Below are 11,122 nucleotides of genomic sequence, written 5' to 3'. Positions count from 1 at the left end.
AATAATTAGGAGTGATATATTTAATAGAATATAATTTTTCCACATTGAAATAATAATATAATATGTTTATTTGAGAAGATTTTGTCAAAATTTTAAATAAAAATTCTGAAATAAATAATTATACTCATTTATTGTATAAAAAAATACTCGATATTTGTACCTTATCGTGTTTACTCGTAGTCAACACTATCAATTTTTTAAAAATGTTTGTGATATAAATAATTCTGATAACATATGTTGTTAGCATGGTCATCAAAATAGATTATAATTGGCATTTTTTGCTGACTATCGTATTTAGTACTCGTGATCTCTATTCACGAGATAAATTACGATAACGATATTACAGCATTGGAATTTCCACTTCTTTATTAGGTATTATGAGAATCCTTTATTGTTTGTAACGATTTATAGTGTTTCCTATCAACGGTTCATTGCCCGTCATAATAGTTTGTTATCTCGGCACGTACCAAAAACCTACCAGGTAAGCGCATCGTGATAGTATTTGAGGACATTAATCAAGCACAGTTTGTGTTTTTACGTTATCGATTTTGCTCGTTGAATAATGATTAATCAATAAAATATTAGTTCCTTAAAAAATTTCCACATTAATATTTTAATTTTTTTATAGGTAAACATTGACAATGCAATTGATAAGTATAGATAAGCATGTTATAAACATTATATTCGATTAAACTGAATTATTTCACTAAAAAATGTTTCTTCGCGGAGCATTACTGTAGAAATACAAAAATTATACGTTATATAAATAAAAAATACAGAGAAATAATATTATTTAAATTGTAATTATTAAACTTATTAAAGAAAGTAGAGTTTATCAATAAAAATTTACAAATTGTATACTCACAAAAAAATCTTTGCAATATTACTAAAATTCTAGAATTTTATAATTCTAAAGATCAAAATTTCAAAAAATATAATTTTCAAAATTAGCTTAATTAAGATTTTTTGAGCATAGCTTTATCTAATTGTAAGAGTATTGATAATTGTGTAAATTTTTCCTTATATTTTTATTATTGATTATTATTCCAATAAAGTAATCAATTCATTACAAAATGCAATGAGTAATGTATTACCTAGCGGACAATGAATTAACTTATCCTGATGTAATGTGATGTCTTTAAAAAATTAATTTTTATAAGCGCATAGCAACTGTATATATCGCGTCAATACGTCATCGAGTATTTCTGACATTATTTATATCGAGCCCCGAGATTATATACAACTTATCAACCGCTGTTTTGTAACAACATATATGAGTATGCACGCGTTATATGACTTATTTATTCAGCTTGTGATCTGTGTTCAAGAGGAAAAGAGAGAGAGCTGTGGAATCACCGTCGCGTGACCTTAGCACGGGAATTACCACCGATACTTTCCTGGTGCCAATAAAGGTCCACACAGCTCCAACTTCGTCGCTGCACATTACACGGATAATAATATGTATGCGTATGTGCGTATCGTACGTGTCTGCATACGTGCGTCGCATTTGAAGAGCAACCGGAACCAAGGACGCAAGAATTCGCCAAACAAAGCAGAGAACATGAGACTTGAAACGCGCTGGAAGAGGTGGATAAGGACTGGTTCAGTGAAGAAAAATTCCTTCAAGGATTTTCCACCATGATCCCATCAGCGATGAACGAACCCATCCTGGAAAGTTACCGGGAGTGTTAATGACCGCGCTTGCAAAGACCACAAGTATCATTAAACCGAAATCCGATTTAATGATATCTAGCTCTTCGATATTGTAAGAGGAATACTTGATAGCAGCATTTTTTGTAGAAAATTGAAACAATTTTTTTACCGTAAATTAATTATACGCCTTTCTGACACTTGAAATTGGATATTAGATTTGTTGATATCTGAATTTGAAATTAAGATATTATTAAAGAAATTTTAATTAAAATTAACTTTGTTATGTATGTATTTCCTTTCAGTGTTAATTGTTATTAAAATAAATTTTATATCGAATATGTTTTTATTGCATTATCGTTACGTTTAGACATAAAGATAATTTCCGTATGTCAACAACATAATCTGAACCGATGTGAATTTTAAACTTTTAAACTTTAAAGGAGACCCATTTTGTTCTTGGGATTTCCATCAGCGTTTTGATAATAATTTTTATAACTTGAGATGTTTTGAAACACAAAAAAAACATATTTTTTCTCAGAGCTCAAGACACGACAAAAGTGGAAAATGCCATCATAGCAAAAGAACCGCGAAATCGAATAGATAATGATGACTATGGAGTCATTACGCAAAGCGAATGGAGAAAGAGCGACGTTAGGAATCATTAAGTAAGAGAAGAAGGGAGACGGAGTGTAAAGAGCGTAAACTCCCCTCTCCAAGTTGAAATCCGAGGAAGAAAAAGACGCATCCATATAAAGACGATCGTTGTTTGCTACTCCGCACTTGACAAGTTGTCGCCGACTATTTGTCTGGATTTTCATCTGACTCTGCTGCGCTTCTCCGTACTTTTCACTCGATTTTTTTTTGGGAGAAAATCGCGCGGTACTGTAACCCGCGTAGTGCCATAGTCAAGATGCTGCACAAATTCACGGTGTTCGCGGTTTTCGCGGTGGCGGCTGTGTCCGCCACAAGCCCGCCACGAGTGTGTAAGTAGTACCCCGTCGAAATTGATAGTTAATTTCTAAAAACATGGTGGAGAAACTGGAATAAGTTATTGAGAATCGAGTAAAAATTTAAAAGCTGCTATCTCTTCTGAATATATTCGTAATTTTCCAATTGTTAAACAAAAATAGTAAAACCACCCCTGTAAAATATAAAGATACAATTATTTTCAATACTTCTTTGGTTAATAAGCAAAATCGTTTCGAATTTAGTCTCGAAGTTTGAAGCACAGATGCATCCAAAAGTGTATTGTTTAATAAAATAAATACAAGTCTTGAATCATTAACATGACATATTATAAAATATGTTTGTTATGTGTGCAGTCACGATGTGTATCCCGGAGATATACTCAAAAGAATGCGCAAAGATGATTGAGGACTCCGCCAGCAAAGGCTTCCCTATATCGTGCATTTCCGGACGTGATCGATACGACTGTATCGAAAGAGTCGGCCGGAAGGAAGCGGACATCGTTGCCGTGGATCCGGAAGACATGTATCTCGCAGCGAAGAATAAGCTTGCTGAAACGGCCGGATACAATGTCATTGAACAGGTAATGTAGCAGAAATCAAATTTCAAGTAAAAATTAAATTCTTAGTCTCACATCTACCGAAGCTAAAAAATAAATTTTATATTATAATAAAAAATAGAAACATGTAGGATAGAATTTATAAAGATGATTGATAAAATTGATTTCAAAAAATCGTTTAAAATAACTGCTGTTCATTTATTTCGAGACTTCTCAAGAAACATTTAAATGTTTTATAATCTTTTAAGAACAGAGCATTCGCAATTATTTTACTTCTCTGCGTGCAGCGTGCATGATGCAATTTTTTTTTATTTTTCTATTAGTATGCATAATGTAAACTATTTTTTTTTTTATTTGTTTAGGTGAGGACGAAGGAGGAACCCGAGGCGATTTATCGTTATGAAGCAGTAGCCGTGATACACAAGGACCTGGACATTAACAACGTTCAAGGCCTGAGAGGTCTTAAGTCCTGTCACACCGGTGTGGGTCGTAATGTCGGTTACAAAATTCCTATCACAAAGCTCACCGCGATGGGAGTGCTTACTGATATCAACAATCCGGAATATTCCGCTCGCGAGAATGAGCTTCGCGCTTTAAGCACGCTGTTCGACAAAGGCTGCCTGGTTGGCAGGTGGTCACCCGATCCCGACATTAATCAAAGACTCAGTAAGTGGTAGCAATCATCAAAACTTGCGTCAATTACGTGATATAGATAAATTGCTGGCAAAAACATCTTTAGCTGCAAAACAATCTGTGCATAAGTTGATACTCTGTTTTTGATACAGTTTAATTTTAAATGTTTTCTGTTTGTAGGATAAATTACGATCACACGCGTAAATTAAAACACTCTAGTTAAGCAAACTGCAATACAAATGAACAAATTGCGCGCATTAAATAGAAAGCAGAATCATGTTGCATGTTTAAAAGAATTAAATTAACAGCAGGTGTTATAATATTTGAGTCTATTTATTTTATTGTTCGTAAATTTTGATATTTATATAGAATTTTAAATATTGTAAGCCGAAATCAATTTTGATTGTACAAAGAATTTGCACAGATATTCAATATTCTTTTTATTTTTCAGAGGAGACATACAGCAACATGTGCGCTCTCTGCGAAAAACCAGACGTGTGCGATTACCCAGACATATATTCCGGATACGAAGGCGCATTGCGCTGTTTGGCACATAACGGCGGTGATGTCGCCTGGACGAAGGTCATCTACGTGAAGCGTTTCTTCGGTCTGCCAGTCGGCGTCACCCCGGCAGTGCCGACATCCGAAAATCCGGCCAATTTCCGATACTTCTGTCCAGACGGTAGCAAAGTGCCTATCGATGCTGATACGAAACCATGCACATGGGCGGCCCGACCGTGGCAAGGATACATGACCAACGGAGACGACCGTAACAATGCGGAAGCTATCCAAAGAGTGCGTATTTTTAACTTATTTGGACGAGTTTTCAATGACTAATTAAATATTGCATAGAACAACATGATATTGCGAACAGAAGTATTTTTATGCTTATTTAATAAGAAATCTCAGAAAATATATAGCTTAAATGTAGACTCAGTGAGCAAAATGTTAGCGATGTCGGCTATCTGACAGGATATTGTAATTTAATTGCGGAATATTTTTAGGAATTGACGCAGTTAGGTCAACTCGGCGAGAACGAGAAGGCAAATTGGTGGAAAGACATTATGCTGCTCGATGAAAAAACCTTGGCTGTTGCCGCACCGCCAGTATCGCCGGATGAACACTTAAAGATTGCGAAATACATGGACGTGATCGAGAGAAACTCCGGAGCACCAGAGAGAGACGCCCGCGCGTGTGTTTGGGATGAGAAGGCGCTGAGCAAGTGTCGCAATCTCGCTAGAGCCGCGTTCTCCAGGTAATTACATGCAAAATATATATAAATCTTACTTTGCAGTCACGTTAAAAATATGTATAAGCGCTTTTGTTTTTTTTACACACATAACGCATTATATTACGTTACAATCTACGCAGAGACGCCAGACCCAGATTTGATTGCATACTGGAAAAGGACGAAGCTGCCTGCTTGCAAGCTATTAGGGATAACGGAGCTGACATGGCAGTGATTGACGGCGGATCAGTAAAACTCGCAATCGATAATTACAATGCAAAGCCGATCATTGCTGAAACTTATGGCAAGGGATCGACGAAATTCAGCGAGCGACCTGCAGTCGCTGTTATCAAAAGAGGTTCTCCCATAAATAACTTAGGTATGTAAATCTGTAATCTATAAATCTATAAATTAATCAATAAATTATTATAGGCAAAATTAGATGAATTAATTTTGATTTTTTCTTAAATATTAGTTTTCAACTAAAATATCAATATATCTTTATTAACTAAATTTTTTATGGAAAATATTCGAATGAATAAACATTTATAAGAAATTATATGTGATTGAAAGATCACAAGCTTTCATTACGCATTATCGCTACTGCCAATGTTTTTGCTCGCAGCTGATCTCAGAGGCAAGAAGTCTTGTCATAGCGGTTACGAGGGTGACTTCGCGGGCTACTCCGCACCGGCTCATATCCTGAAACAGAAAGGACTTATTAATGAACCGAACGAAATGGATGCTTTCTTCGCTGAATCCTGTGCACCTGGCGCACCTCACAACTCGAAATCCTGTCAACTTTGCGTCGGCAATATCAAGGCCGATGAACGAACGAAAGAAGCCACGAAATGCAGACCGTCGAATGCTGAACATTACAACGGCGGAAAAGGAGCACTTAGGTAACGTCATAGTTTCATACAAATACTACATACATGTGGTGTCTTTATACGTGTCTACAATTAATTCAATAAATCTAATCGGAGATTTCCGTTACTATAAAACACAATTTATTACAAAATTTTTCGAATCTGGCAATAGAAATATGCATTGCAAGAGATTCTATTAATTTTCGAGAATATAATTTACATCTTTTTCCAGATGTTTGAAAGATGGTAAAGGAGACGTTGCATTCGTACCTTTGACGGCTTTGCAGCAGCTCGGTAAGTGCAATTTTCTTGACTGAATTACATCTGATCACGCTTGTTGCTTCACGAAACGTTTCTACGTCACATTTTAGATGACAAGGACGATGCAGGCAAAAGCGACGAATACATGTTGCTCTGCCCGAATGATAGTCAAGCAGCTATCGATGCGTGGGAGAATTGCAATTTAGGATTAGAGCCGCCGAGAATAATCGTCAGCTCGGCCGGAAAATCGCCGAACGCCCTGGAAGAGTTGAAACATGGTGTTTTGTCCGCAACTTCTTTATATTCCAAGCGGCCGGAACTTCTGCGTCTCTTCGGCGCTTGGGATGACAAACGTAACGTATTATTCAAGGTAAGTAAATTGGTCTTCCTTTATTTAATTAAATTATTTGTCTGTATGAATTACAAGCGGTATGAATAAATAAAATATATCATTATTTTTAGGACGACGTGAAAGAATTGATATCCATCGACAATACATGGGACAAATGGAATGCCTGGGCAAATATTCAACAGAATAACGGCAATTAAAACTTGATACTCAACAATTTAAAACTATCTGATCGTCCTTAATGGATGTCTACATGTGATATTGCTGCTATTATCAGCGCTAAGAAATTATTGCTGTTAGATCATATATCAATAATCCGCAAGAGAACTGTTAGAGAAATAAACTGCTATCACTCTCGATAACCTCGCTTATGTTATGCATTAACAAATAGCACATTGCTATTATAAAAATTATGTATTTCAACATTATTTTAAGAAGTCATATAGAAAGAGCATATTTAAATCAAACGCTTGTTTTTTTTTTAAATTTTCAATAATAAAATATATTCTTTCAAGCATACATGCATATTATATTATTTTATTCCATTACTATCACATTCTTTGTAACTTTTAAAAATACATATTAATATAAAAAAATAAATTTTCTATCCCGCACGTAAAATGACGAAAAATAATAATATATATCAATAAACAAAATATCAACATTAATGTTAAAAATATAAAATATCTATAAAATATCTATAAAATATCTTTCAAAATACTTAAAAATATACAAGAAGATAATGACGTAGATAAAAAAATTTGCTGATATTAAAAAAGTCTGAAAGATATCAAATATCTTTACATTGAAGTCAGACGTTTCTAATATCATTAAATTTTTTTATCTACTCCTTTATCTTCTTATATATTTTTAAGTATTTTTAAACACTTTAAAACTTGTGTTGCATTTCTTGTTGTAATAACTTTTTCACTTTATTGAGAAAAAAGTTGGAAATGTTAATATGCTGACAATTTACATATTTCTTGTATACAATATATAAATCCGAATTTTCATTCTCGGAATCCAGAATCTGTGATAGCACACTCTTTTTTACAGATTTTAACTCTCTTTCTTCCCATCTGAAAAATATTCACTTTGAATTAACGCAACGAATTCGATATACGCAATATTTAAAATTAATCTTTTCGGTACATATTACAAATTAAATTTTTGCAATGTATTGCAACGGTAGAAAAAAAATTGCAAAACTATTATATTAATATTTCTAAAAATATGTTTATTTTGTCCATTCACTAATTTACTTACTCAGTCAAATTTCGGCTTTTCTGAAATTCGCGATATGCCTGAGCCACATTAACATTATTCAAATATATAGAATTCAATGATAAATTCACCGCAGCTAATGCGCGGATAGATTCCAAAATATCACATAAACTTTCATCCAACATAGATAGATCGATCTACAAAGAAGTATTTATCATCATGTATTTATATATAGTTTGCACATCAAATATTAAAATATAAACTTTATATATTCTTACCAGATAACTGCCGCAAAAATAAATGTGTGGGATATCGTTTGAATTGATGACATACTTCTTCACACTTTTGATATAATAAAAAAGCACAGAATAAGGATCAGCAAATCGTATGCTGAATTTGAGAGTTAAAAGAATTTTTTTCTCATACATTAATAAATTTTTCTCTTGATTAATATACATATCTTTTGCCAGTCGCAGTATTGCAGTCGCCTAAAAAAAGGATACAAAAGTGCATCTTGAGAAGACACGTTAGATGTTTAACAAATCTACATTGAAAAAATACTATAAAACTATAGTATTTATATTTCAAATAAAATTTTCTTACTGATGGTATTTGATGTCCGATTATTTCTCGCTTGAGGGTTATCCAGAGGCATGCTAGAGACATTAATTGTATATTATTCATATTCACTAAAATTCTATCAATAGCCAAATCAAACAGTTTAACAGTCTGATAAATGATATGTGACGAATAATTACAGCGTATCTAAAAATGATCAGAATTATAAGAACAGAGATTAAGGCCGAAATTAGCATGGTTATTTTTCATTATTACACAACGTGAGAAAAATTATTTTTATTATTATCAAAAATTATAAAACTTATTTTTGTATATTTATAACTTTAAAATATGAGTTAAAATTATACTATTTTTAATAAAATTATACTATATTCATATCAAGTGTTTATATTTCTGATTGTGTCATGTACTTACGGCAAGATGAATCAGATACCTTACGATGATTCTTCTTTGTTGTGCGTTTACACTTCCACGCAGAAAACGAGAAGAAAGACTAGGAGAAATCTCCTCTCTCATGCGTTCTACATCCGGCGTATCTTCTAAATAATCATCCTCCATCATACATTTTTTACACTGTTTTTTTTCAATAAATACAAACATTATTTTCAGATACAATAAAGTGGTATATAATTAAATTCAATCATCTATATTTTTGCTAATAGTAAAATTACATTTATGATAATATTAATTTATAATAAAAACAACATGCTAATCTATTTAATAAATATCAACACACACATTTGAGTAGACTTTAATTATATAAATTGTGTTTTTCTACCTTTATTTCAGCCAATTGTCCGGCAACAGAGTTAATCGGAGATGTTGCACTTCTAAAATTAATTGCTACTGTAAATTCTAATTAACTATTATCTTGATTATTGTTAGAAACATAATTCATTTTACACAGCATATTTCCAACAATCCAAAATAAGATATGTTTCAATTATTTAACTTAACATATAGGATTATAATTTTGATTGCGATAATAATTAAAAAATGAAACATTGATAATCAATTACTTACTGATGTCTATTTATTTTATTTGTATAAATTGTCTGTTTTATTACTTACGTTTTATTAATATCTTCTTGTATGCTTGAAAAACTGTCATCTTGCACATTTGTTGTGACTTCATTTGATGAATATCGTGTAGTTAAAAAATCAACTGCTGGCATCAATTTTTGAATATTTTTCTGCGAATTAATCGTCTGTCTTTGTAATACCTCAACATTCAATGCATTGCTTGACGTTGCGCTACATTTCTGAATTTTGCAGATATCTGTGATAATGTTGTCTTGTAACTTGGTTTTATTTCCTCTGTCTATATTTAATACGTTGGAATGTTTATTTGCATAGCTGGGCACAATATCAGCTAAAAAATCGGCGAATAAAAAAACTGTCATAAAAAATTTTTTATGAATTACTATACACCATTTTTATTATACTCTAAAAATACTAACAACGTTTTCTCATCTTTTTTTTCCACCTTTCAATACTCGCAAGTGTTCGCTTTTTAACATCATCTGTAAGAGAAGATTTGGTTTTTGGAGTTGATTTTTGCTCTTGGTTTTTGGTTTTTGGTGTTACGATTAAATGTGTAGACGGAATCCTTCTTGTTTCAGAATAGGCTCTAGATAAAATGTAATTAATTCATAATAAATTTTGTATAGTATGTATAAGTATGTATAAGTGAATATTAAATGTATCAACATATAATCCGCACTATTGTAAACAAATAATTTATATTATATTCTGCATATTTGTTAAAAATTTATTTATATGAAAATGTGTACCTCCGTGGAAAATTTTTCATTTTATTCTTATCATCCAAAAAACCTAAATATCTATTCCAGTTAGCCGAAGAACGGGATCTACCATAAATAATAAATAAATATATCTTTATATATATATATATATACGTATAATTTCTATTTATTCAAAAATATTAATTAAAAATGCATTGATAAAATATAATTCAGTTTGTACTTTTAAATAAAATAAATTTTTCGAGATTTCGTACCTATATGGGCCACGTACAACAGCAGCATCTTTTTTTATTTCCAATGTTTCCGCCGTTAATAATGTTGATGTTATTGCGGTCGCTTCACTGTTTCGTGTTCGTTTTTCTCTAATTTCCTTTCTGCTTACGTGTTTTCGCGGCCGTGAGCCTGAACAGTCTTGCTCATTATCGGAGTGCACGCTAAATTTCGCACTCCCGAAAGATTTTTGCATCGAAGCATGTGTCGTTGTTGCACGAGTTTCGGCATTTAAGCTCAGTCCTTTTTTTCTTTCGACGTTATTTTTTAATTCGACAAATTTGCCTTTTCGTACACCCAAACATGTATTCTCTTTATTCTCCGACATGACTTAAGAAAAAAAAGAAAAAAATCGCATTTTGCTCATTTACAATCATCAAAAATTTCACGAAAATCCGTGAAAAATTTTAGGCAAACTAAGTGAATGTATTGCAATTGTAATACGTACTTTTATTTCTCTCAAACGATTTCACTCGACAAGTTGCTCGATAGATTGCTCGGTAGGTTGCTTCAAAGTGACTGTCAAGAAAATAAACAGATCTTAGAATATATGAATTCTGGCCTAACTGTTTATCACCTTGCGGTTGCCCTACTGATAAAAGTGCTATAAATTGGAGATTGTAACTGTAACACGTGCAAAATATAATATTTTAGAAATCCGAAACAATCTAACAGTTTTCTATTCCGAGCTATCGAAAATAAAGAAAGTGGATATTGGAAGATAAATTGACAATATTAGACTAGAAGACTCATCGTGTTTTATTA

The 11,122-nt window shown here is 32.4% G+C and overlaps 2 protein-coding genes across 3 annotated transcripts; one reads left to right on the top strand and one right to left on the bottom strand.

The window, feature by feature from the left end:
* Positions 1 to 2,414: 2,414 nt before the first annotated feature.
* Tsf1 (Transferrin 1) lies at positions 2,415 to 7,037 on the top strand. The gene is made up of 10 exons (XM_012367119.2): positions 2,415 to 2,636; positions 2,976 to 3,202; positions 3,541 to 3,844; positions 4,263 to 4,606; positions 4,816 to 5,066; positions 5,183 to 5,418; positions 5,665 to 5,941; positions 6,141 to 6,202; positions 6,280 to 6,539; positions 6,632 to 7,037. Exons 1-10 carry the CDS (start codon positions 2,564 to 2,566, stop codon positions 6,716 to 6,718), a joined length of 2,121 nt encoding a protein of 706 aa, XP_012222542.1. The 5' UTR covers positions 2,415 to 2,563; the 3' UTR covers positions 6,719 to 7,037.
* On the bottom strand, positions 6,789 to 10,887 carry LOC105672131 (uncharacterized). 2 transcript variants are annotated; one of them, XM_012366857.2, is made up of 11 exons: positions 10,806 to 10,887; positions 10,342 to 10,687; positions 10,115 to 10,192; positions 9,782 to 9,951; positions 9,393 to 9,693; positions 9,100 to 9,151; positions 8,736 to 8,894; positions 8,346 to 8,507; positions 8,021 to 8,230; positions 7,785 to 7,939; positions 6,789 to 7,597 (listed from the first exon to the last, which is right to left on the bottom strand). In XM_012366857.2, the coding sequence occupies exons 2-11, from the start codon at positions 10,683 to 10,685 to the stop codon at positions 7,408 to 7,410; spliced, it is 1,821 nt and encodes a 606-aa protein (XP_012222280.2). In that variant the 5' UTR covers positions 10,686 to 10,687; positions 10,806 to 10,887; the 3' UTR covers positions 6,789 to 7,407. The 2 variants fall into 2 exon arrangements, with proteins under 2 accessions (XP_012222280.2, XP_012222281.2); XM_012366858.2 differs by having other exon boundaries at positions 9,100 to 9,148.
* Between the last annotated feature and the right edge of the window lie 235 nt (positions 10,888 to 11,122).

Source organism: Linepithema humile, chromosome 4 (assembly GCF_040581485.1).
Source record: "Linepithema humile isolate Giens D197 chromosome 4, Lhum_UNIL_v1.0, whole genome shotgun sequence".
Classification (NCBI taxonomy): Eukaryota; Metazoa; Arthropoda; class Insecta; order Hymenoptera; family Formicidae; genus Linepithema; species Linepithema humile.
This window is presented reverse-complemented; position numbering and strand designations above follow the sequence as displayed.

Coding starts and splice junctions, on each gene's coding strand:
- LOC105672131 (XM_012366857.2), bottom strand. CDS start 10,685: ATGTCGGAGAATAAAGAGAATACATGTTTGGGTGTACGAAAAGGCAAA. Junction 9,152..9,392: donor CAAGAAGATATTAATAAAAC/GTAAGTAATAAA, acceptor AATTAATTTTAG/AAGTGCAACATCTCCGATTA. Junction 8,231..8,345: donor TCGGACATCAAATACCATCA/GTAAGAAAATTT, acceptor TCCTTTTTTTAG/GCGACTGCAATACTGCGACT.
- Tsf1 (XM_012367119.2), top strand. CDS start 2,564: ATGCTGCACAAATTCACGGTGTTCGCGGTTTTCGCGGTGGCGGCTGTG. Junction 4,607..4,815: donor ATGCGGAAGCTATCCAAAGA/GTGCGTATTTTT, acceptor GAATATTTTTAG/GAATTGACGCAGTTAGGTCA. Junction 5,067..5,182: donor GCTAGAGCCGCGTTCTCCAG/GTAATTACATGC, acceptor CAATCTACGCAG/AGACGCCAGACCCAGATTTG.